Raw genomic sequence first — 25,639 nt, 5'->3', positions numbered from 1 at the left:
TCCTGCTGCCCATGAATGTGATCTTCTTTCATACGATGTAATTGGCTCGCGCATTGCAAACGTCAGGAAGTGTCACATTTCAAGTTCATGTCATCATCATGTGCTGTTTGGTTTTTTTCCACTTGCTCTGCTTGTTCAGTTTTTAGGATGATTGACAGTTCATTCATATAGGGACATCAAGCGCACGCACGACATATGTAAAAGGTGAACAGGTTTTTTCAGAGTAAAAAAATTGGTTGCCGTGTGCCAAAAAGGGAGGTTTTACTTGTAGTCAAATGTCACACAAACACACACACATACGGTTAGTTACGTAACATCCAAGAATGCAAAAAAAAAGCAGCTAAGTGGAAAAATACCCACCAGACCCAACATTCTCATTCTCATGTGATCCAATGCAATGCTGTAACAAACAATTAGGCCTTCAAAGGAGTAACACCGCTCGTGCTTGAAGTCATCTCACAATGTGGGAAGGGGAGCTGAAGTATTTTTAGCAACCGAAGATGCAGACAAGTTTGATGGTAATAGAGTGAACGGATTTCAGTACAGTGTGTATGAAATATGCTATGAAATGTAACTTGCTTTTGCTTTGGCTCTGTAAATTCTGCGATCTATTTGTTCAAGCTGATAACAGTTCACCAAGTGAATCGAGTTAGATGTAACTGCCAAAAGATTATTGCTCTTCAGTGTCGAGTGCCAGCAAGAGGTGCACCCTATTTGTTGTGTAACTGTAGAGTGACACAGTTGCACTTCCCGTCACTTAGCTAATATTCCATGTAGTAACTTGGTACACTTCTGCGCTGCACTGAATATTCTGATTAAAAAAACAAAACAAAACAAAAAAACAAACGCATGTAACAACAACATGGGACAGTTTAGAGTTATCAATGAAACATTGTTTTTGGAATAAGAGGAAACGGGACTGTCCGAAACTCCAAATAAAGACGTTCTCCTGGAGATTCAAACCTGGATCACCTGACAGTGAGACACAAGGATAAAATTATGGCGAAATTAGTTCCGCTCTGACTTTTCAAAAGAGACAAATACCAAAGTGTCTTTGCAAAGAGCTTTATTTCCCTCTTTAAAAAAAATACTGTATTTATTCTTATAATGCATTTATTGAAAAATAACAATTAAAAAATGTGCAATGAAATCAAAGAAGCATGATGCCCCAAATCCAAAAATGATTTGCATCTCCCAATGTTTGCTGTGGTTGGCCCCCTAGCCAGAGTCTTGACTGTAGGCCACGCCGACCTGCCTCCGCACTTCATCCTCCACTTGGGCCAGCAGAAGAGAGTCGGCGTGGGACATCACGGGACTCTCCTTCAGTCCTGCAGTGGAGAAAATACACTATAGTTCATGAACACTGCGCACATTTTAACCTGTCGCTCAACCAAAATGTAACACCTAATGAGGTCCGTAAACAGTGTCTCTGAAGAATTCCAGTTTGCGCTCCTTGTGCAGGTTTTATATTTATGTGGGGACTGCATTTTTTGTCTTCCACAAGAGTGTCCATAACGTGTAATTTATTCCTGCCTGTAACATTGATTCATTCTAACCAGTGTTTGTACCAATAAAGGCCTCCACACTACAAAGAAGACAAAATTCTGAGGTTGCTCTTTGTATACGCTTTTGCCGCACCACTTACAAGCAAGACGATTGATTGATGTTGCATTTTCCCAAAAAGACATTCCATGGCAGCCTTCCTTTGTGGAGTTTGCATGGGGGAGCACATATCCGGGTTTTCTCCGGTTTATTTTAGTAAACGAAAACTAACAAAATAACTGAGATTGAAAATAACACTTTCGTTAATGAAATAAAATAAAAACTATGATTTAGAAAAACCAAAACTACATTTTCCATTTACAAAACTAAAACTAGGTTTGTAAAGAAAATGTGCTTCATTTTCATCTTTGGCAATTAATTTAATCCAGGAACCTTTGGGGTTGGTTTTAAAAGCATTTCTTTTGATTTTAACAGCACGGCTGTTTGCCGGTAGAAGAGAAAGTCGAACAGCCATCTGAGAGTTGTAGTCCTCTAAACGTTTGTCGCAAAGAAGCGACATCATAATGCTGCAGCCGATAAAAAAAGAGCCAGCAGATGACGTCGCTCCTCGGAGACGAGTTCGTGTTCGTATATATTATTGAAAAGAAATGCTATACTGTACACCCGGTTAAAATACTAATTCTTAATACTTAACAGTAATTCAACCCACAAATTAATTTTTGAAGTTTCCAACTTAGCAAATAAGGCATCCTTGCTTTATAATAATTAGGGCATGCATGCATCAAACTTTAGAAGCTGTATGCATGGCATTCGTTGTGATTTAAAGTCTGTGGACTGTTCAAACTGTCAACTGTACCTTGTATGATCAAAATGTTTTGAAGTAATATTTTTGGTTGAATTTTCACTGCACAGTTACCATGGTCTTTTTTTCCTAATCTTTAACATGTGTAAAGCACTTTTAAAATATTATTGTCATTAAAAAAAACAAAGAAGCTAATTATAATTAAAATTCCAAAACTATAATAACCCTGTTTTCCCACATTCCAAAGACATGAATGGTAGATTAACGGAACACTCGAAATTGGCCTTCGCTGTGACTTCTAGCGCGGATGGTTGTTTGTTTGTGTATGAGGTGTTATTTGAAGGAGAATTTACTGCTACAAGTTTGGAGGCTTTTTAAATGTTCAGCTTTTCTCTACCCAAAGTAAACCTTAAAATAAGTACATTTTGCTGGAGAAACATTAGAGACTGAGCTACCTCCGTGTTGAAATGCACCAAAGGTTCAGGTGAGGTGTGTTTTTAGCAAACAAGAGTTCATATCAGTTGATAAAGGAAAAAAGAAAGATATTGCATCAACAGCTCCCAGAGTTTGTCACGGTACCTTTGAGCAAACACTGTCGCACCGCCTCCGCCTCGTAGCGCATTCCTGTGCTGTTGAGGAAGTTGAGGGGCAAGTAAGATTCCGGGACAGGATACTGGCTCTCCTTCCCGTTCACAACCACAGAAGTGGGGCACCACATGTGAGTTGGGATCTGTGCGACAAACACGGAGACGTGATGATCATTTCAACTTGAATTGCATTTGGTACGTGTGCAGCAATCACTATAACGTTAATTCTCGGCCCCCCAGTTTGGACAGAGTAAAAAAAACTAACTAAACATTTCACTTTGCTCGTAAACAGATGTCGGCGTTCGGTCAGAAAGTTTGAACATCGCTAGTCAAACTGGTGAGCCATGCACTGTTCCCTTTCTTCAACTGGCTTCATGGTTAAGTGATTGTCGTTTCCAGTTGTGCCAGTCAGTTCAGTCTGCACATTTGTCACAAGCTGTGTCGAAACTGTTAGCCTTTTTTTTTTTTTTTTTTGCAATGACAGAAGCGTGGTCAAAATAACGATGATGGACCGACAATGACGGACTGGCTGACAGTCCTAAAATAATGGTGACGGACTGTAATTTTGCAACGACTGTTGTACGATTAAAATAATGATAGCGGACTGATTACAGTTTTTGTTGAGCTTGAAATAATGACGGACGGGTGGCTAGGCCAGGCCGCTGGCATATGACGAATGACAGAGCGGCAACATTTACCGATGAGCCCACCTTTGCTTCTAAGTGCAAACGTTTCAAAAAATGTAGTCGTCACATCAGAAGACCTACCCTGATGTTGCCGTTGGTGCCCACGATGACGGCGTCGTTGTCGAGCTCCAGTCCCGAGGAGCATGTGATCACAGCTATGCGCCCTTTGGAGAACTTCAGAGTGACCACCACGGTCTCATCCACTCCTGGACACAACACACCAAAGTGAATTTGGGGATTTGGAAACACCAAAGTAGAGCCAGCATCAAAAGATGAACGGTTTTGCCTTTTTAATTGGCTTTTTGTGGAACTTTTTCTCAAAGCATGACTTGTCAGAAAACAAAACACTTGACGTGAGGTCAACATTTAGAGGGACGGTTTTGATTATTACTCAAAACGTCACCTATTAAGTGATGTCATTAATTTCATATAACCTATCCCCCATTTATTTTCTGTTATTTTGCTCTTTTAAACATCCTAAACTGCAACAAGTCCTGTGTATATACTTAAGATGCTTCCAAAGCCGGCTCTCATCGTTTTAAGTTAACACAAGATGTCCTTGTGCAAAACAACTCAATTTAAACTTTGTGGGCAGGATATGCATTATAATATTAGATGTAATTAAATAGTACATACATGACAATTACATTAAAGAGAATTTTTATATCTCGAAAAACTCTTGGTTGAGTCAGTTGCATTTTAAAGTACCACATTTCTGTATGTTTAATTGTGATTTGAAAATGGCATCCTGGTACGTACCAGTTTCTGTACAAATGCCCGTGGCCTTGATGCTCTCTGGTTTTTCTCCCCCGTAAACCATCAAGGAGAACTGCAGCGGGTAGATGCCGAGGTCCAGCATTGTTCCGGCGCCCAGCTCTTTGTCCATCGATCTGGGCAAATGCATGAGAGACTGGCCAAATTCAGCCCTCACCATCTTCACCTCGCCCAACTCCCCTTGAGCGAGCAGCCGCCGGATCTCCACCGAGGCCGGGAAGAATCGACTCCACACGGCCTGGAACAGACAAGTGTTTGGTTCGATTGGATTGTCACTCGGTGCCAGGTTGCAAAATACGTAATCCAAACCTGCAGATGAAGACATTGCTTTCTAGCTTGATCTGGATCCTTTTACAGCCAAGACAAGTGCATTTTGTACCATGGCATAGATAAGTGTCTGACTTTTGATTTTTAAAGGCTTGAAATGACTGCAGATTGTGCACAGCTTTATCCAAAGTCTGCATTTGTGTATTTTTTTTTTGTATTGTATTAACCGTAAAAAGAAAACAAACAAAAAAAAACAATCATATTTCTTTTTAACCTCTGGATACTATATGTTAGACTTGTAGCTTAGCCATGGATTCATTATGCAGATGGAGAGTTACCGTTGTTATTATTCAGCTCTATATATCTGGAGTATTGCAGATATAATACAAGTACATTGCTTACCTTGAAGCTGACAAAATGAAACCGTTTTTTTTTTTCTTTTTAAACAAATCAACTGACTGTGCCTTATCCAGAACCTTCATTTGAACAGAACATTCATATGAGTTGGTTTTAAGCTTTGAAACCCCAAAACATATACCAGACATGTTTGTTTAACCATAATTACATTTAAAAAGAGCAAAAATATAACCCATGCTTTGTGCTGTGTTGCAATTGGCCAGGTCGTGTTGCTTAGCATAAACTAAATCCTGTTTTTATTTTCATGCCCAGCCCAAGTCTAGCAAAAAACCTGGTGTAATTGTGTAACGTGTGGAATATGGTTTCTTTCGGTATTTTTGCAGACGGGTGCAGTTAGAAATGGGCTGTTTGCATCGTTGGGGGTGTGAACACAACTGACTACCTTACCGGCTTATGGAAGCAGCTCCTTTCATACCCGTTAAAATCGGCCCGCATACAGATGCACCGTCTTTCCCGAATAAGAAGATAAAGATAAAGATGTCCTTTATTAGTCCCACAATGGGGAAATTTGAAGTGTTACAGCAGCAGAAATAGCTAAATGCAAAAGATTGAAACACGCGAAGAACGTTAAGAAGGAACTGCAAGCAAATGTCCAGGGGTGGATTATGTAAAGCCGGCCTGGGCGATCACAGATTACCACTGTGAAGTGGGCACTTGAATTTCGCCTTCCAACCCGATTGTTGGTGTTCGTGTGTTCCTGATTTTGAAAACATATCGATCGTTGTGTTCATCTGCGGCTGACGCGCAGCAGCATCAGCCTACACAAAGGATTTCCATTTAAATAACTCACTTAAATTCATCCGTGTTCTGATGTAGCAACTAGCTAGCGCTAAAATAAGATAACCAGCTCTCTAATCTCTAAATCCTAACCTAATATTGTGACACAGTGAAGATGCTTTTGCGTTTTTGTCTGAAAGTGCATTCACCTCCATGAGGAAAACATTGTTCTTCTTGGCTGAGTCCAGGATCTCCTTCACCTCCTTCGAGTTCATGGCCAGAGGCTTCTCACACAAAACATTTTTTTTGGCTTCCATGAAGAGCAAGCAGCTCCCCAGGTGGTACGGGTGGATCACGCCGATGTACACCACATCTACAAACACAGACAGAGAACTGTCAATGATTTATTTTTGTAGACGATAAGCCGAGTGTCCACGTTTGACCCGCAGGGCCCTTGACGCAACCCGACCGATATTTGGATCTTGGGCGAGTTCCGTGTAGCTGCCGTATGCTGCAGGGATGCTGTGCTTTTTGCCAAACTCTTGTGCATGCTCCAAGGTGCGGGCAGCCACAGCCACAACCTGTCAAAATGCAGTTTGTTAATTGAATATGTGTTTGAAACAGAAACATTTACAAAAAAAAGAATTGTAATTGTACAGAATTAACTATAGTATGGTGAGCTAGTGGTTCTACGCATATGACAGGTTGGGATGTGTGCTTGCCCTGTGTGCTTGCCTTAGATAATTTGTGTTTCAACGAATTTGATGTCTTAACATTTTTTTGTTTTGCCCCCCCCCCCAAAAAAAATCTATATTGTTAAAATAATCATGATTTAAAATACGACAAAAATAATTTAGATTTATTTATGTTTTTCATAATCGAACACCTCAAGTGTGAATGCATGTGCCATTGGCTGGTGACCAGTCCAGGTTGTGTAAATGCAGCTAATCTTTTGATGCAATATAATGTAATCTAATGAATGTAACGTCTAAAATATTTGCCCACCCCCCTGAGACACTCATGAGCTCGCGAAAACATATTGGTTATTAACTATCACACTGGTGAGATACTAAATGCTTAAAATTGATCAAAGTAAATGGCGGAAATTGTTGCCATGACAAAAAACTAAAACAAAAATACTCTATACCCTCACTAGTAACGCGTTACAATGAGCCCATCCCTCAAGAACGTTCGATTTACAACAATGCCACCTGTTTAAAGCAGCTGCCGTTGTTGTGCACTTTGGAGCGCAAATAACAAATTGGAAGGAAGACATAACAGCAAATAACGTTGATTGTACTTTGAACTTTGTATCGGTCGGACGTCCTGCGCAAACGCCAAACGGAATCTTTGGATTAAGCGATTGAAATGTGGAGTAAACATAGTTTGATGTTGCAGGGATGGTTCATGTGCTGATACCTGGTGATGTTCAGGTGGAAGTGTTTTCAGGGCCGCCGTGAAGTCGTGGCTGATCTTGCCCGCACCGCAGATGCCCCATCTGGTGGTTGCCATGTTTGAAGTGGTCAGAGTGGAAGAGCGAGAGCGGATCCGGTTGGTTGTAATTTCAGAATAATGCCGCTAGAGGGAAACAAAGTTCCACTTAGCGCTGTACACTATTTGGAGGTTTGCAGCTACAATACAGCACATTTATTTATAGAGCGCTTGCACAACATGAATGTATGAATTTGTTTATTTACGTACCTGTTTGCATGTAAACTGCTACCGCATGAGACAAGAACAATGGATGTGTGCATTTACGAGAGAAATGTTTTATTGGTTTATTTTAATTGTTACTGATTGTTGTACAGGATTTAATAATAAATACTAAAGAAGTATATTTTGTTTCAGTCGTTGAAAAAATATATTTTGAATATTTTGTACAATTATAAACTACCTTTTTTTCATTTAGATAATTAAATGAAACACGTGCACATATTTAAAAGTGCATTTGTATTATTTCCACACATTAAAATAATAATAATAATAATAATAATAATAATATTGCCTTTATTAGTCCCACAATGGGGAAATTCGAGATTCGACCCCAGGCCTCCTGGGGAGACTGGGTCCTGAACGCGGCGCCTTAGACCACTCAGCCATACATATTTCCTCATCATGATTATTGAACAACAAAAATGTTTGAATGTAAAATTAGTCATTTAAATTAAAAACATTAATCCAGATTCTAATAGGTGATAAAATAGTGCTAACGTCGGTAAATGTTTATTTTACTATGGCACAAACCATCCTTTTCTGCTTTTTATCATGGATTTTATAGATTCATAAATATTTGATACATTTATTTTAATTTCACTCATATTGGAATTTTTCTTCAAATCATAAATTGTAGAATTCAATGAAAGAGTATTTTTTTTAATTCGTCATATTTTTTGTACTTTTACTCATGTTTAAAAATGGTCAATTGTAAATAGAACATTTTTAAGTAGGCACAGAGTCCGTCAGAGTATGTGCATGCTGTCAATTGCAGAAACAAGATTGTTTTCACCTGTAATGTGACAACACAACCCACTCAAAACAAAATGAATTCAAACCTCACATGAAAGAACTATACAGAACAATAATTTTTCAAATTGTATCTTCAATGGAGTGACCACTCACTTGATTGTGCATGTATGTGTGCGTGTGTGCGTGCGTGCGACATTTGTAGCAAAGATGCAATGACGCTTTCTCCTCTCAGTTCGTCGGCGTGGGTTCAAGTCGGGTGAAGCTGGCCAGGACTCTGAGGAATGTCATTGGCTGTCCTGGCTGAAGATGACGCCCACCTGCTTCCTGATTTCATCCATGATTTCTGTCAGTAAGATGGAGTCAGCCAGAGGCATCTGTGGGCTTGCCTTAAGATCTGATGAAGAGGAGTCGTATTATCCTCCATGACTGACTGAAGGCCATGTATGTTTTTAAACTAACGCCTGCACGAACTGGATCCAATATAATTTAGGAATACAAAATCATATATTTTCCATTTTTTGTCTACCTTTAAGCAGACACTGTTGCCCATTCCTCAGCATCACAGCAAAGTCTGATGCCGTTGGAGATGTTGACTGAGGGGCAGTGCATGGAGCCACACACCTTCAGTACACATCGAATTTTACGACTTCAAATATTTTTTACGTGACTTACAAGAAATATTTACTATGGTAAACTCTTTGAATGAATGTAAAATCATCAAACAGAAAGTATCATTAGAATCACAGACTGTTCTTTATTTGATCCTAGCCCAGAATTCTTCTTCTGTACACTAAAACTGTTGAATCTAAATCAGCTCAGCTTTGCAGGCACCTTTCTCATATTCTTCTCTGGTTTAATTCTCAAAACTTCTCGGTTCTTTGATTTTAGCAATGGTAATGTGGCACGCATTATGTGGTTCTTTTTGCAACGCTCTCCTAAATAGTCTTTGCGTTCAAAATATTTGTACTTCCAGTGTCGTGTTTAGAATGAATTTCCTTCCTTCAAAGTTTAGTCTGGCTGCCATCTTTTGGTTAAATGTGCAAAGAAAAATTAAACAATTGATTTATCATCTGCTAAAAGGTGTATATATACATTATTTGGGGAGACACCCGATATTTATATATCGCCGCGAATCACTAACAAATACTAGTCGGTCATAAAGAAGCCAATACGTTCCCTTGGCAAACACTTGACCTTGAGGGCTTGATTGCCAGACTGGCGGTTATCCACAAGGGGACCAACAAATGGACAAGGGCCTTCTCTTGAGGAAGAAGCAGCGGGCAAAATAGTGGCCCTTGGAAACAGCGAGGCCGTGTGAGCATGTGTGTGGGGAATACTAACAATGGAGAACGTGCTGTATCAAAGCGGTCATCAATGAATGAAAAGTCCTCCAGCACGCAAAGTTGAATTGAATTCTTATGACGATCACTTGTGGGGGACACTGCAACCAAGCACAGAATGATGCTGTTGGGGCAGCCTGAACCCACTCCACAGAAATGTCCATTCAAGTCATATGACGGCAAGTTCTGCTTTCGTCTTCTACATAATTGATTGGACCGATATTTTCTGAAGTTAATCCACTGTTAAAAATAAGAGACCTTTTGTCAGTTTCAGAAATACGCAGTCAACAGGAGTGAGGATGGCGGAGTATTAGCAGCAATTCCTTTTGCTTCCTAGTTGGCTGCGGCGCAAGCACTTCCAAATACGGGCAAGCTTGCACCACCGTGCTCTTGTCCGTGCGCACTACCCAACGTGATCCCTGAAAATAACGAGTGCAGTGTGAAAAGGCCTGAAGGTTAGGTTTACGTTTTAGGTTTTGTGTACAATTTAGGGTCTGCAGCCTTTGTCATGCACTTTTTTAACGTTATATTATTAAAACTGGTTACTTGTAACTTTGTTTTAATGGTTACACGAGGACTTCAAATTCTTATGCGTTTTATAGAATGTGATCATGGGGGCAGCAAGATATTAGAACTAGGGCTGTGCAATTAATTGAAATTCAATTACGATTATTACACTCAACGATTACAAAATTGCCATCATCCTAAAAAGCTATTATTATATACATTAGATTATTTTATATATATAAAACATTGTTAAAATAGTACTCATTTAACAATGTCTAATACTATAGTCTGTATGCATGAGTTCAAAATTTGCGCGTTCCGTTCTATTGAAATTGTTTATATAAATGTTATAACCGTGTTATGACAATTTATAATTGTATAGCAATTAATCTACAGTGCACTATGTTTCTTTATACAAGGACACCATACTCAAATTTATGGATTTGCACCTAATTGGTTTGTTTTATAGTAAATTTGATTTGTCCTAATATTGTTTCCATTCATACATTTTTTTTGGACCCCCAAAAAATAAACGTTAGCATAATCATGATTTCAATAATTAATAAAGTAATGGTCATTATTTTGATATTTTTTTTCATGATTGAGCAGCACTACCTAGAACTGATTATTTCTACTTCCGTTTCATTTTTTTTCGTAGTCAAAAACAAAATTAAAAATCTAAAAAAAAGTTTTACTTGGAATGGGTACGCGGTAACAGGTAAGATTTGATTAATAATTTCATTAATTTTATAAATGAATGACTTTTGGATGCAAAATTTATTATTTCAACGTATTATAAGTTGATCAAACTGCTTAATATTAAATGTTTTGCATGGTATCAGGGAACTTGTATACAATACTCTAAAACAAGACCTTCTTGGTCTGGCAATTGTGAAATTTCAGACAAAGGTTAAAGTTCCCGTCTCGGGATTCTAACCTGTAACAGCTGGTTGAAAACCAAGAATCCTAACCGCAAAACCATATCACTGGCGTTGGGCCAAAACCTCGTAGGGCCAAAATAGTCACTTTTGAGGACACCCCAAGAAAGGCTTTTTCAACTATTAACATTGATGATATGATCTGGCATTCTGTGTTGTCGTCTTCCAAGTGCTTTGAGATGCCCAGCTTGATGACATCATCCAATTTCTGTGTACCCAAATTGTGATTTCTAACTTGGATTGATCCCTTAATGCCACTGATGACGGCATCATTTGGAAGACGAACTGCGATGGAAAAGGAGCGTCTTTCTTGAAGAATTTCTTCACCACAACCATGGACTCATTTACTCCTTGTGAGAAACAGAAAGTTTATCATGGATAAGGCCGCTTAGCATTTGGTTCATGGAACACTGAGCAAACACGTTTCAATTAGGTGAAAGAAGCTCTAAACTGGGAGAAAAAATGACAGGGGAAATCTGATTTCACACCATCATTAGATGATTAAATGGTGCAACACGACATTTGGTGAAAGATAAGGAAAATCACAGTTCTAATGTGACAGTTTTCCATGGAAGGTTATCTGGCTGCGAGACGAGCAGGTCCACATTGCCTGTCAGTCCGCCGTATTACTCGCTTCCCGGGGGAGGGATTTGGATTACTGTGACATTTTAAAAGATAACTGTGGGCTTTTCCACGTGAAAATACTTTTCCCGTTTTTTTTTTTAATGGGGGGGTGGTTGCAATTCAATATAATGACTTTACTCTTCGTATCTGCACTTTAGCATTTATTTTTATAAACACTTTTTATTTTTGATACCTTCATTTTAAATCATTTTATATGATCGCTGTACTTTCTACTCCTTTGTCCAAAAAAGGCGTTACACTTTTCTATCTCAGCGGATGACGACGCAACATTAAAAACACAGTTAACTAGGAGTTTGTAGCTGTTAGCCTCACTTCACTAATCCTCACAACCAAGTCTGACAAAAGTCAGGTTGCTCTCTCCAAACACGAGCATGAGTCTCAAAAATGGGCATTTATAAATTCCATACAATTATTAAAGTGCATAGTTGTTATTAATGATCGTCGAATGTCGTCGAGCTTCAACAAAATGACAGAACTCGCATTACGAAGCTATCATTAGCAATGTAAACAAGCCAATATTTGCTAGCCACAGCTGCTACGTGGCTAGCATGACTTATTCATAATACAATGTGATGATAACACAATTCATGGGTTTCAAGACATATTCTTTGAGAATCCATTCATGACCTTATTTGAGAGAATTGTTTGACAATATCAACTTCAAGAATGCCTTGTGGCAAATGTGTGTGTCTTGTGCTAGCCAAAAACCGATGGCAGCTCGTCTGAGCACAAGTAGCGTATAATTATTAATTCTGCCATTTCAAATATCCTCCGTCTAAAGCAAATACAAGAATTTTATTTTTTTTTAGTTATCATTAGGTAATTTACCATTTTTCTTGGACAGTTCTCAATAGCTGTAAATACTTTGTATTATCACAAGTATTGTACTGCACTTTTATATCGGTACACTGTGTGACTACTTTCTCCACCTCCGCAATTCATGTGGAAGTTTGCTTCGTATTAAACGACGAGGATAAGCAGCTTGTGATCGCTGATCTTCAGTAGGTGGTTAATGATCCTAATCCGAAATTACCGACTCATACCCGAGCTCGTCTCCAGCAAACCCTGCTAACCTAAGGATAAGCGGTGTGGAAAAAGGATGGCTACACTGAGACGAGTGACGATCATAAACATGTCTGTGGCCCAATGTGTGTAAACATCAATGATGTGCAATCGATAATGTTGTTCGGATTAGTAACCCTTTGCCGACTCACCTCCACCAAGACGACCTTGTTTGTCCTGGCAGCGTTCGCGAGGTCATTGACCTGAGAAGAGTTCATGGCGAAGGGCTTCTCGCACAGAACGTTCTTGCCAGGTTTGAGGAAGAGGAGGCCCACTCTCCAGCGTTTTCTGTGCAGAATGACAGGAATAGGATGAGACTTTAATTGCACGTTATCACAAAGGATCAATTCATTCCGATTGATACGTTTTGAATGGCATTTAGATCTCAAAGTGAAAAGAGTGAAATTTGTCTCTCGAACACACAGATACAAAATAAAAACATTCAGTTGTCCATGTGCTCTACTCAAGTGTTCTGGAGTCACCTGTGAGTAAATGACATTGTTAAATTACAGTTGACCAACATTCTTAAGTTACACCACTCACCAACATTTGGGTCATTGGCCATCTCTTTGTAGCTTCCGTACGCCTCAAGGACGCCGTGAGTCCTGGCGAAGTCCTGGGCCCGCTCCAAACTCCTCCATGCGATGGCACTTGTTTGGAAAAATGATAGGCCGCAAGCTTTTTTGTTTTTGCAAACCTGGTGATCCCGAGGTGGAGGTGTCCTCAGAGCCACGCTGAAGTTGTGACTGATGTTCTCGGCACCACGGAGTTCCCATCGGGTGGCCATGGTGGAGGCCGATGTAGTTGAGATGTGACCTTGGCGAGAAGAGCCGCCACATGCTTGTGTCACCTTCCTCACCAAAACACATGCTAATGGGTTATCCTTTTATCGCTGACACCGGTCTTTTTCCACGAGATGGTTTTGTACTTAACAATCTGTAACCACTCTGAGGGTGTCGGGGGGAGCAATTGCACAATTTAATGTTGCACAAAGCAAGCATGGATCAATCAATCAATTCTGAAGCAAATGATTACAATGTTGTCCCACTCATGCTGAGGCGGTATGAAGAAAGAAAGAACGCATCAGCTGAGTTCAGTTGCCCTTGAGCTAAATATTCCCTCCTTTTGTGGTCAACATGCTACCACATGCAGCCACACGGGGGCGCTGCCGTCAGCTGTCTTCACTCTCTTTTTTAAAGTTGATGGGAGGAAGTGAATATATATATATATATATATATATATATATATATATATTATAATAATATTATATGTAATATATAAGAAATATTTATTATATATTTATATAATGATATATATATATATAATATTTCATAAGGTTGTATGGTGAAAGAAAATTCATCAACAAAGATAACATGGATTTCGCTACAGCTTTGTTCCTAGAACCATTTAATGGAGCAAATGTCAATGTAAAATAATAAACTTTATGCCTACCTTACTTATGGACAAAGATTTTGAAAGACGGCGGGAACATGCACAAAAACTGAGAGATCATTGGTGCTGCTTTGATGACTTAAACTGAAAAGGCCAATGTTGACAGTCTTAGAATGGACAAGTGGACACACTGAGTGACATAACAACCAAGACTGCCCAAGATTGCATGAACACTGGCTGAAAAGAAGCTCCAGTTAAGTACAGAACGGGCCTGTGGTTGGGAAAAAGGTGACTGGAGAGCCATGCGGTGACATCACCACAGGTGTCGCAAAAGGAGGTGCTGAGTGTGAGTGAAAAAGTGTCACCTGACACGGCAACCATGTTTTAAATTGGTGTGAAGCGACCAATCAGTTCGGTGCCACCAGCCAACAGGCTCAGGTGGCGGGAGACCTCCATGGAGACCCCCAACTTGAATCTTGATGGCACACAGCCTTTCCCCACTTTTCTTCAGTCGACGCTCATTTGATGATCAGGCGTGTAACCCGATCAGGCCGCAACTTTCAATGGATCCATCTGCAGAAGGAAGTCTCATTAATTCAGCGGCCAGGAAGACAGATGTCACGTCTCCCTGCTTTTTATTTTTTATGAAGAATTCATGCATCATCTCAGCAGGGATGCATTTGAATGACATCTAACAGACTCAGCAGATTAAAGAAACAGAATGGAAGAATGTGAAGTTGCAATTAACCAGCATCAAACTCAACTTTCGGAATGACTCCGTCGTGTCCGATTGTTTTGAGTTCACCTCAACTGTGTCGTAACTTGGGCTGGATGACCTAAAATTCATATTACGGTATAAATCGAAACACTCACGCTTACTGTATATCTGGCGATAAAAAATTAAGCGTGAAACTTATAATGTAAGTATTTCTGAATGAGTTGATAAAAAATAAGATCATAAACAACCGAAAAACAAATATATGATGTCATTTTAATTTCAAATTAAAGTTCGGTATTCAACTGTACAAACGTATATAATTATAATGTAGTAATAAATATAAATAATAAATATGATGTAATTAACCGATGATAAACAGAGTGAGGCACTTGCCGTATTTTTGGCGGGCCAGTCCCTCGCCCTCCGGCCGCTATCTTGGTACAGTTCTGGCCTCAACCCCCTGGCCTTCTACATAAAAATTGTCGTGCCCCGTGTTATGAGACAATTTTTGTCGTTTGCTCATTTCGCAAGTAAGTTCATCACATGCACGAGGGCCTATTCGTGGGTCGGACCAAAATCAACTACCCGGCTTTTGTTAATCGAACCCCTTTTTTAAAATTTGTCTCCCAACACCCCCCCACCAAAAGACCCGGGGGGCCGGATCATTCCGCCCCCGGGACGGACTGCCCAGCTCTGCTGATAATAAACATTTACTTATATATATGAACTTTTATTTTATTGATTTATTTCTTCTTTTTGTTTTTTGCTGCATCAATTTTATATTATGTTCTCTGCAGTCCCTTCATAAATGAACTGCTAATTTGCTGTCCAGAGTTGGTTAATCTCCACTCAACCTCTTTCGTGCCAATTTGTAAGAAGTGTTGCTTTTTTTTTTTTCGTCAGCCGTGGAAGTGAGGATTAGGGAGTACTCCAGTGCAAACTCACAGTCCCTCAGCTGACTCTTTTTGCTGCTTCGTAGTTTATATAAGCAAGCTATGGTATGTTAAAGGCCTCTACACACCAATCCAAGTTCGCGTAAAAGTCGGCACGTCGGACAGGAAAATGACGGAAGAACACAAAAAGTCGTCGGAGACGCCAACTGCTCTGGACCTTACGCGCGTGTGAGAAGTAGTACCCCTCCAGGCCATCGGGGGAGCCATAGGATTGTCAATGCATAGCCTTTGACGGTGATGTTGAGAGAGACTGATTAATTTGTTTTTGCACTCTTCTGTCCATCCAGTCAGCCTTTATGTCCATAGAGGAGATTTGAAAAATAAAATAGGTCATTTAGTTCTTGGGTAGCTTTAATTTTCACCGTCGTTCCACTCTTGTCACTTCAGGTTCTTATCCAGTGCACTGATTCGCTAGCTGACAGCCAATCACAGTGCTCATTTGTCCCGCCAGATCGTACATGTCGAATCGTCCAATCACGCCGCCCAGACGCTCCAACAATGGCTCCGACTTTCCGACAATCAACATGGGCTTGGTGTGTTGAGGCCTTAACATGCGTGCATCCAGCTCATTGAGCTCTCATCACACGAATAAAATATGTTTACTCAGACACTGTAAAGTATTCTACACAAATTATTTTTATTATATTATTCTCAAGACGTTGTCCTCCCCGTCCTTGGCTATGTTATATGAAAATCCAATATGTACGGACGGGCCTGCAAGGTCACCATCCGCCAGGTTTATTGATCTTTTTGACACACTTCCTTTGAATGGGATCGGACACAGATAGCAGCGGACGCACTGTGGCTAAACTAGTTACTATTTAACAGCTCGGTATTTCATCAGCATAGTTGATGTTAATGGGAAATAAAAAGGACCGGAGAGAGGCGGTCTAATCCCGCTTTGATTGATGCCGACATGTGGAAGGTTCTTCTCCACTCCTTCCCAGCTGTCACAAGAGGCATGCTGAAGATTTTTTTTATTTATTTTTTATGGGGGCCAGGTGGGGGGTGGGGTGGTGGTGGGGCGGCATATGCATTGCAGCATCACTGGGAGCATCTCCTTCATTTCAAGGTCACTACAGGAGAAGGGTGACAGGCCTCGACGGGGATGAGTCTGGGGAGACATTTTTTTCCAACGCTACAGCTTGTCTTGCCGTTATTATTATACTACTATTAAAAAGTTTGATTGAGGGTAGAGCGAGCCTTTTTAGCCGCCCACCATTATGGCAGCGCGTGGCCCCTTTGAGAGTCACTATCTCTGACTGCAGCACACACACACACACACCGGGAGGCTGATCTGCGGAACAAGAGCAGGCCGGACTGGAGCTTACTTAGCTGAAGCCTTTCATTTGAGCCCGCCTGTGCTGATGATGGGAAGGGGGAGAAAGGGGCGGGGGGGCTCACGCAGCCCTTACATCGAGTTATCACAATTGATTCTCCGCTTTTCCGTGTTCCTCCACAGAATGATGAGTCTGAATGGTCAAGTCCCCGCGAGTTCTCCGAGCTGCATGTTGGAATGAAGCAGAATTGAAACACAATGCAGCGATTCCACCTTTAATCTGTTCCCATTTTGAATAATTGCGAGTGGCCGCTGATGTCGGAGTGTTACAGAGTGTCATCAGCAAGGTGCAACAAAGTTACAGAGAAACTGGAAGAGTCACAGAAAGGCATAGAAGTGGACGGCCTTGGAAATATATTGGTCGACTTTTAAACGTTTGAGCGTTTCGCTTGGCTTAATCCGCTGGTGTTTCACGGCCTAGGTTTTCTCAAAACAGCTGCTCATTCGCGCTGTCGGGGAGGGGGCGGGGCTTCACTTTGTGACGACGACGCCGTTTCCGGTAGCAAAAAGAATAAAAGGTTTTGACGTTGCATTCAAGGCATGCCAGTGAGTATTTGTAATTACAGATGAGGATGTCTCTATAAAAATCTACATTTAAGTCGCATAACAGTTCGCAATCTAATCCCTAAGCGGCCGTCAGACAAGCTCATCTTTACATCTGTGATGAAAAAGCTTTTTTTTTTTTTTTTGTTGCTCTGATGCAACGCTTGCAACGTCTCGCTGGGGCGACCCGTAATTTGTATTCATAAAAGCTAATGATTTGTTGCTCTCGCCAACGGGCGAAGTACATGGAGATGCCTTTTATTAATGAGTGTTTTTATGATTACAAATGCACTGAGACGTTTTGCCACGACGCCTCGATCTGACGGAGCATGAGCGGGGCTTTTAATGAACAGCAAATAAAGTCTTGTACGCCGCTTTATTGCCTTTTGAGTGCTTAAGAAGTTATCTCATCCATCAGTGCAGTCGGAGTGAGACGCCATTAGCTGCGGCACGAATCTCAACGCTCACTTTGGGATGGCGCCACCTTGTCATTATTTGATACCGAGTCCATCTGCTGACGTGAGAGGCGACAGAACGATTGTGCTCCCTGAGGATGAGCCATTGGGGTTTGAGGGCTGCCCAAAATGTGAACAGTCACCTTTGTGTGGTTCATCAAGAGTTGGTTACAGTTTTGCGATTAACGTGTTAGTTTTACACTAAGAATGAGTGTTCGTGTTCATGATTGTGTATGGATCAACTTTCGGGTTTGGTTAGAATTGGGAGTAACCCTGTATCCGTTCTGTTTATGGTTAATGGATCAGTGAGGGTTAGAGCTTGGTTTTGATTTTGGGCATTATCAGACGTTCGGGTTTGGAGTTAAGAACGACGTTTGAAGTTTACGATTTAGAGGACTAATGCCATCCAAATATTAGTGACAGAATTATTAAAGAATATTTCCTCACTAGCTTGTCCACTCACACAAAGCGCTGCCATTAAGCAGACAACACAGTTGGCTGCATTTCCCCCTGTTTAATTGCCTGATAGGGTTTGTGATATTTTTATCAGCCATCCGTGCGGCAGCGAGTGGCTAAGAGCGGAGATGTGGCTGTTAGTGTGTGTGCATGTGTGTCTTTACGTGTCACGCCTCAGTACGCCTTTGACGGGGGAGCTGCTTGTTTGCTGCAGGAAAGCCGCCACTTCTGTGCACCTGCATATTCAACTGCGTGACCCGGCCTCTCAGCCGTGATATCGCTCCGAGCATCCACAGCGAACTGTAGCCTTCATCATCATCATCATCTTTATGCAATTTGCAAGGAATCGGAACTTCTGCATATTCACTAAGAAACCAGCGATAGATCTTTGTGGCTGCTGATTGGTGGAGAACCAGGAAGTGAAATGTGTGTTGCGTTTTCAGAACTGGGATTGGTCACCACGCTCACACACAAACTAATGGGACAAGTAGTGCGTTGTGGTTTTTTTTACACTAATTTTAGCATAGCAACACGCAATTAGAAGTGCGTGTTGGGCTTCAATTCCATTTTTGACATCAATTGTTGCCGAGAACCGGGAACCCAGACGATGCGCTGTGGTTTCAATCCACTGCAGTCCATAGTTGGAATGATCAAGCAATAGATAGCGGAAATGTCGCCAGCGCGCCAAAAAAGGATCCTTAATGGCACTGCTGAGCAAGTTAAACCACCCAGGATCAGTTCCCTCATTTTTCCAGTTTTAGTTTTTAGCCGTTGGGATTAGGAAGCAGAGTTCACCTCGCCAAGATCTCTCCCCAAATGGAATCATGTTTTATGCCGTTGAAGGGGGGGCGAGGGATTATCACATTCGTTCGGCAACTCCTTCCACACAGACTAAGAAGACGTTGCATTGCAGGCACTCCGCCTGCTGATTGGACACAGCCGGTTAGTCACACTATCTCATAAAGCAAACAGAAGCGCTCCCAAAATAGCTTGGTGTAAGGCACTGAACTTTGGAATAAGGAAATTATAAAAGCTGCTTGATGTTTCATGGTCAGTGCTATTTTCTGATACATAATGCTCAGACACAGCAGAACTTGTGAAGATTACTATCCGTCAGTCGTTGCAGCTTGCTAAAAACATTTTTAAGGCCTCAACACGCCTATCTGATGTGAGCCGTCCTGGCCAACTGTCGTGTTGGCCTAGAAGGCAATAGTCAATGCGTAGCCTTTGATAGTGACGTTGAATAACTTTCATGAAGGAGAGTGATTACTTCGTATTGGCACTCTTCTGTTAACCCGACAGTCCGACCCGATCGTACATGTTGAATCGGACAAACACGCCGCCCTAGACGCCCCAACAATGGCTCAGACTTTACAATGCGCAGCGCTACACCAAACAGATGTCGCATTTTCTCCCATTCGCACTTAAGTCAATTTCTTACACCCTTCTTTCGCACTTTTTCAAGGCGCTGCGATTCTCTCATCTCGGCTTCTGACACAACCACTTTGCGTAAAATCTAAATTTGCGCACAATCACTGAAGAGGTGTGGCTCGTTGCATTCTGAGGATTCCTGCCAGTCTTGGATTGCGGAGTGTTCCTGAAATATAAATTCCAGAGATACATTTGGAAAATACGTCACAGAAGATATACTGAAATTGGTCAGTGAAGTGAGCACGTCTCATCTCCAGGCTACTTTGAAGTGTGTTTTTTTGCATTGACATTAATCATTTCTATTAAAGGAAATAAACCCGGAATACCATGCTCATAACTGAATGCTTAGAAGATGATGAAAATTCAGAGTTGACGTTTCCAAGCAACAAAATGTGTGCGTGACGCATCAAATACCTAAAAGAAAAATAATCAATAGCTCTCGGCTTATTACTATAAAGACTGTAGTTCTTTGTGATTGGTGCTGATCCTTGTTTTCACCACTTATGATATAATGTTGATGTTTGGCCGTCACTGTAATGTTATACATACATATATACCATTGAGCGTATATAGCCCAAGTGTTTAACAAAGCAGAAAAACACAAAGTAGGAAACACACACAATGTGATATTTAGAATGGATTTGTGAGTTTATGTTCAATAAAATGATATAGGTAGGCATAAAAAGAGTAATGGCCATTTATTTTGTTTTGAGTAGACGCAGTTATCTTAAATTGCTTACACTTTACCAGAGGTTTGATTTATTGCAACGCACTGTATCATTCCAAATGCACATTTCCGTCTCGCTGACTGTTTGTTCACTTAACTCTGAGGGGGAAAAGGAAGTGTCGGGTAGAGCAAATAATAACTATAACAAAGGTTGCCGACTCTTCTAATCACCGGGAGAAAAAAAGCGAGCTAATCTAAACCTCCTATTTGTGACACGTGCACTCATGAAATATTCATACAAGGGCCCTCTTTTAATCCCAGTGGCTGCGCCAAGATTAGAAAGGGAAGTTTAACGAGACGTTGGCGAACACGCCACCTTTCCTTCTTTTTTTTCTTTTTTTTTACTCCCTGTTAAACTCTTCAGGAAAATCTACAAGCAAAAAAGTCCAACATCATAAAACATGTCCAAAAACTCTTGAAAACAAAGCTCATTTGAAACCATTCTTCTGCAATTTTCAGATCATAATGACCATGTACAGAATTAACACTTTGGAATTTGTGTGTATGAAACTACAAGTGAATGATACCAAGGAACAGACAGGAAATAAAACTTGCTGCAAGATAGGACAGGAAAGCACAATATGAGTCATATAATTAATTAATAGAAAGTGTAGCTATAAAAGTTAATTCGGGCAAGACTTCTGATATTTGACAAGGAAATGTTTAAATGAAGCTCCTCCCCTCACTTCAACATAGTTGGTGCCAAGATGCAACAATAAAGCAATCATTTTATATTAAAAATGCTTTTGGTCTCAGCATAAACAAAGTGAATGGGTAACATTTGGAAAAATTATATATATATTTTTTTATTCAAGCTTTAGATTATTTAGTTTTTAAATCATCCACGAAATAGCAAACATCGTAGATTCATGGATTACATTTGTTGTTTGTCAAATTAAAGGAGGAATAAAGTTTTAGCAATCAAAGTTGGTGCTATAATGATTGATGTGAGGCCATCCAATGATTTTCAGGCGCACCAGGCAGGAAGGTGGAACTTTAGGTGCGATGTGCGTTGAGGATCCTGTGGCAAACATGTTTGTTTATTATGCAATATTTTACATATATTTTTCTTCAAATGTGAAAATATGATGATTGACTCACACGCATCCACAGAAATCCCTGGCACATATGCACGTTATTTATCTGATGTTTTACATCATTTTTTTTCACTGAACGTGAAAAATATGCAGATTGACACACACGCACACACACATATTTGTTTGCACACAAGCGCTGTTGTTGCTTCGGGGGAGTTAGGATGCCGTGCTGTAACTGTCAATTGAATCCACCGCTGTGAGCTATGTGCTTACACACACGTTCGCGCACAGACAATTACACGCAATATCAACCTTGCTTGAAAAAAAAAAAAATCCCTATGGAAGAAGATCAAAAGGCTCTGTTTCCCATAATAAAAGTGAATCATCGCATCTTGGAAATTACCATCTGTCTTCCTTGTATGACAAAGACTGGATTTTACTCCATGAATGGGGCCTTGTCTACATTTACATGGACACATTTATTTGGATTAAAAGCCTAAACGCATGAACGTGCAAGTCCCAGTCAGATCAATAGGTTTGGTATCCATGAAAACAGTCCATCTAATCGTATTTTCAATCCAAACTCTGATCAAATTAAGGACGTTTTGTGGCTAATCTACAACCTAAACTATTTCTATGTCATGACAAGCTATGCTAAATAAACAAACCAAATGCTATGCTAATAAATTATTCACCGCAAAATCGATATAAAGATTTTGGCAAATGATACTATTCCAACTCCAACTCGCTACGAGACTGAGCCACATGGGCAAAGTGACGACATTAAGATTCCGGATGTGACGTCAGGATTCCCTGCTCGTCCAATCAGAGGACAGAAAGTCAAATTCCCATACAGTGCTTAACCTGAAGATTAGGATGCGGCCCGTGACAAAAATGAGTTTGACACCCAGTGCTAAAAAAAAAACATGGACTGATTCAGAATCAGTGCAAAAAAAAATAATCTATGGGAAACATGAATGATGAAAAAAAATATGTTGAAAAATAAAAAACTGAAAACTTATCATGACATTTCCGCATTTCAATATATCGTTGCATACAATGCAGTACCAATTAGAAAAAACTGAATTTGGAAATAAATCTTGAATTAACGCTCTTTAAGGCAAAATCTTTTTAGCTTGTATTTATCTCACGTGGCTCTTATAATTTTTTTATTGTGTGATTTTGAAAAACGTGAAAAGTCTTTCCATCATCATCAACTTTTTTTTTCCTGATATGTGTTGAGGAAACCTGTTGTCTTGGAATTATTTCACATGCGATCAGGTGGAAGGATTTTAATAGTAATGCTTTTAATTGGAGTGTGACTTTCAAATATTAGCATAATAAGGGATTAAGGTGCATATTACTGCACGAAAGGACCGGAATAAAAAAATAAAAAATAAAATAAAATCTATCTCCTTTGCCTCCCCACCTGTAGCCATGACGTTCATTTGCAGGTGAGACGAAGCGTGGAGGTCAGCAGAACCAGCATGACATTGGCTGCCTGACAAAATTGCTCCTCCACTCCGAAAGTCATTCGGCACACTCAGGCGGCCATATGAGTGCGTCGTGCCACTTCGTTGTTATCTTAATTAAGCAGGAGACTTGCTTTTGACATATAGTGGTGTCATTAAAAGCTCTACGCGCCATGTATGCCGAGTCAATCGGATGCCACGTGGAGTGGACACTTGGGGTTTTCTCACCAATGTCAATGAGTGGAGGAAAAATAAAAATAATTAAATAAATAAACTTTGATGCCCTGGTCTGTTCACTTTCTGTCTCGGGTCCAAGCTTTTGGGGTTGATTTGTAGGACTTTGACAAAGTCCTAGAATCAGCACAAATTGCTCCTTCAAATCAAAATGGTCGACTTGCTGTTCAGTTTCAGGCATGAGCGTTTGAGACTTTTCCCCCCATTCTTGTTATGAGAGAAACTGAGGTCCTGGCACAATTCTTTTCTTATTTTATGAGAATCCTCAAAAATATTATTCAACATTAAAATGCTTCTCCACCCACACTGGATGGCCTTGATAATTGGGGCTCATTTGGGTGAATTCTCAAGCAGCACTTAACTAAAATACGAAAATGACACTTGAATTATTCAATTTCAGGCATTCGACCTGGAGACTTTTTTCTGTGTGCATTATGCCATGATAAATATGTCCACCCATGTGTTGCTTAGTGAAATTGGTCAGATATTTTTTTCTGACTTTAATCACTTTGTAAATGGCGAACCTCATTGCCCTTCATAGCCATTCATGACACTCCACAACACCGTCTCTATGTCATTTATAACCATTTACTGTCACGGGTTAAACCCACATAATTAACAAGAAATGTTCACATTGGACAGTCTGTTTTTAGTCTATGCAGTTCAAAGGATGCACAAGGCTGTAAAATGCTCAAGGGCGCAGACTAATATGATAAATAGGGAGGGGAGAAGGGTGAGCGTAGACGGGGAGGGGTGGGGGCTTCTGCTCTCTTTACCGTGTGAGTGATGGCGTTAGAGTGACGGAAGCAACCAGCAGAAGGAAGCAAGATCATCTTCTCCCCCATCTGTGCGGGGGGCGAAGGGGCGGAGTCACTCGTCAAGGAGGATTGCACTGGGGAACAATTTGAAAAAATAAATAAATTAATTAATTAAAATCCTGTCATGTTAGATGTGTATGGTGATTACAACTAAAATTGGCATATTGATTCCAAAATTGCAGTCATTTCTTTTTTCAGCATGCCAAGTTTTTTTTTCTCCACAGCTTAACCTCCAGATAACGAAAATTCCACTAATTCACGTTGTAAAACTGTCGTGAGAAGAACTGATTACGATTAGCTTATCTACGGCTACGTAGCAACTTATTGGTCAAGTCACAATTGACACAGTGCAGTGAGAGGTGTGTGCGGCTCCTGATAGGTTAGTACTGTCAATATCTGAAAACGGAAAGAGTAGAAAACAGAATAGGAATGAATAAAGTTTGGAATTTCATTTCCCATCGAACAACTTACAAAACAAAACAAACATGCCTTTAAAATTGCTGACGTGAAATATGTTGCCATAATTTGACTGGCAAATAAAATAAATAATAAATAACCGTTTCTAAGTAATCTGAAAATGAGTCTATTTTCTAATAAAACACTTCGGTTCGTGCAAAAACCCTAGTAAATGTCCAATGGACCACATTACATTTAGGGACCCATAATATGCATATCAGTCTGCCCGTTCACGTAGGCTCATTATGTAAAGATCTGCCGATCCTTCCGCAATGTTTTTCTACATTTGAAATAAGTTTAAGTTATTTTTATTTATTTGTTTTTTTTTGTAAAATAAACAAATGATAAAAATGTGGGTTAAAAAAAAATTAACAATATTACCAACATTGCAATATCGTCAAAAATGATAATTGCATGAAATGTAATCATTAATTAGATAGTTATAAAATACAATACAATATTATTTATATAGCGCATTTCACAATGATATATTCTTTTATGAGAAAACTGCATTGGCTGAACTCTTGGTCTGCTTTAAAAGTCACCTTAAAAGCCTTTTGCCCACTACTCCTCCATGAATAGTTTGGTAACGTTGTCAGCGCTTTACCTGTAAGTAGGGCACATATGGCACATCTCTGAGCACGGGAGGATGGCAGTGAGGAACGGGGCTTTTGGAGGGCTTGGGAGTTGGGAGGGATTTGGCAGAACAAGAGCAAGAAAGGGGACAAGGTTGGCAACCTGTGGTCATCTTTCTGATGTTATCCGGGCTTTCATCAACTGAATCCCAGGAGGCGCACACACACACAAATTCTGGTTTATGTGTGTTGAGGGGACAGCAGGCTCTCTTCGACACTCTCTCGCATGTATTACCATCTATTTTTCAACAATGGTTATGGG

The 25,639-nt window shown here is 40.3% G+C and overlaps 1 protein-coding gene, 1 long non-coding RNA gene and 1 pseudogene across 2 annotated transcripts; all 3 read right to left on the bottom strand.

The window, feature by feature from the left end:
* Nucleotides 1-1,049: 1,049 nt before the first annotated feature.
* LOC148336993 (trans-1,2-dihydrobenzene-1,2-diol dehydrogenase-like) lies at nucleotides 1,050-7,299 on the bottom strand. The gene is made up of 7 exons (XM_088295759.1): nucleotides 7,173-7,299; nucleotides 6,223-6,334; nucleotides 5,963-6,126; nucleotides 4,338-4,590; nucleotides 3,660-3,784; nucleotides 2,885-3,035; nucleotides 1,050-1,328 (listed from the first exon to the last, which is right to left on the bottom strand). Exons 1-7 carry the CDS (start codon nucleotides 7,263-7,265, stop codon nucleotides 1,219-1,221), a joined length of 1,008 nt encoding a protein of 335 aa, XP_088151885.1. The 5' UTR covers nucleotides 7,266-7,299; the 3' UTR covers nucleotides 1,050-1,218.
* Nucleotides 7,277-13,498, bottom strand: LOC148336992 (trans-1,2-dihydrobenzene-1,2-diol dehydrogenase-like; annotated as a pseudogene).
* A 692-nt stretch (nucleotides 13,499-14,190) lies between these two features.
* Nucleotides 14,191-25,428, bottom strand: LOC148336991 (uncharacterized). Its single transcript, XR_015843105.1, has 3 exons — nucleotides 25,288-25,428; nucleotides 24,245-24,360; nucleotides 14,191-14,676 (listed from the first exon to the last, which is right to left on the bottom strand). It is a non-coding gene; the product is annotated as an uncharacterized LOC148336991 (long non-coding RNA).
* Nucleotides 25,429-25,639: the final 211 nt, after the last annotated feature.

The sequence above is a fragment of the Idiotropiscis lumnitzeri genome, chromosome 5, assembly GCF_059441095.1.
Source record: "Idiotropiscis lumnitzeri isolate Australia: NSW breed Sydney's pygmy pipehorse chromosome 5, RoL_Ilum_1.0, whole genome shotgun sequence".
Classification (NCBI taxonomy): Eukaryota; Metazoa; Chordata; class Actinopteri; order Syngnathiformes; family Syngnathidae; genus Idiotropiscis; species Idiotropiscis lumnitzeri.
Note: the sequence above shows the minus strand (reverse complement) of the source record. Positions and strands in the feature narration are given on the sequence as shown.

Excerpts from the sequence above, each read along its gene's own strand:
- LOC148336993 (XM_088295759.1), bottom strand. The coding sequence starts at position 7,265 with ATGGCAACCACCAGATGGGGCATCTGCGGTGCGGGCAAGATCAGCCAC. Across the intron at positions 6,127-6,222 it reads CGCCCAAGATCCAAATATCG|ATGTGGTGTACATCGGCGTG; the intron begins GTCGGGTTGCGT and ends CTGTGTTTGTAG. Across the intron at positions 3,785-4,337 it reads GGGCATTTGTACAGAAACTG|GAGTGGATGAGACCGTGGTG; the intron begins GTACGTACCAGG and ends TGTTGTGTCCAG.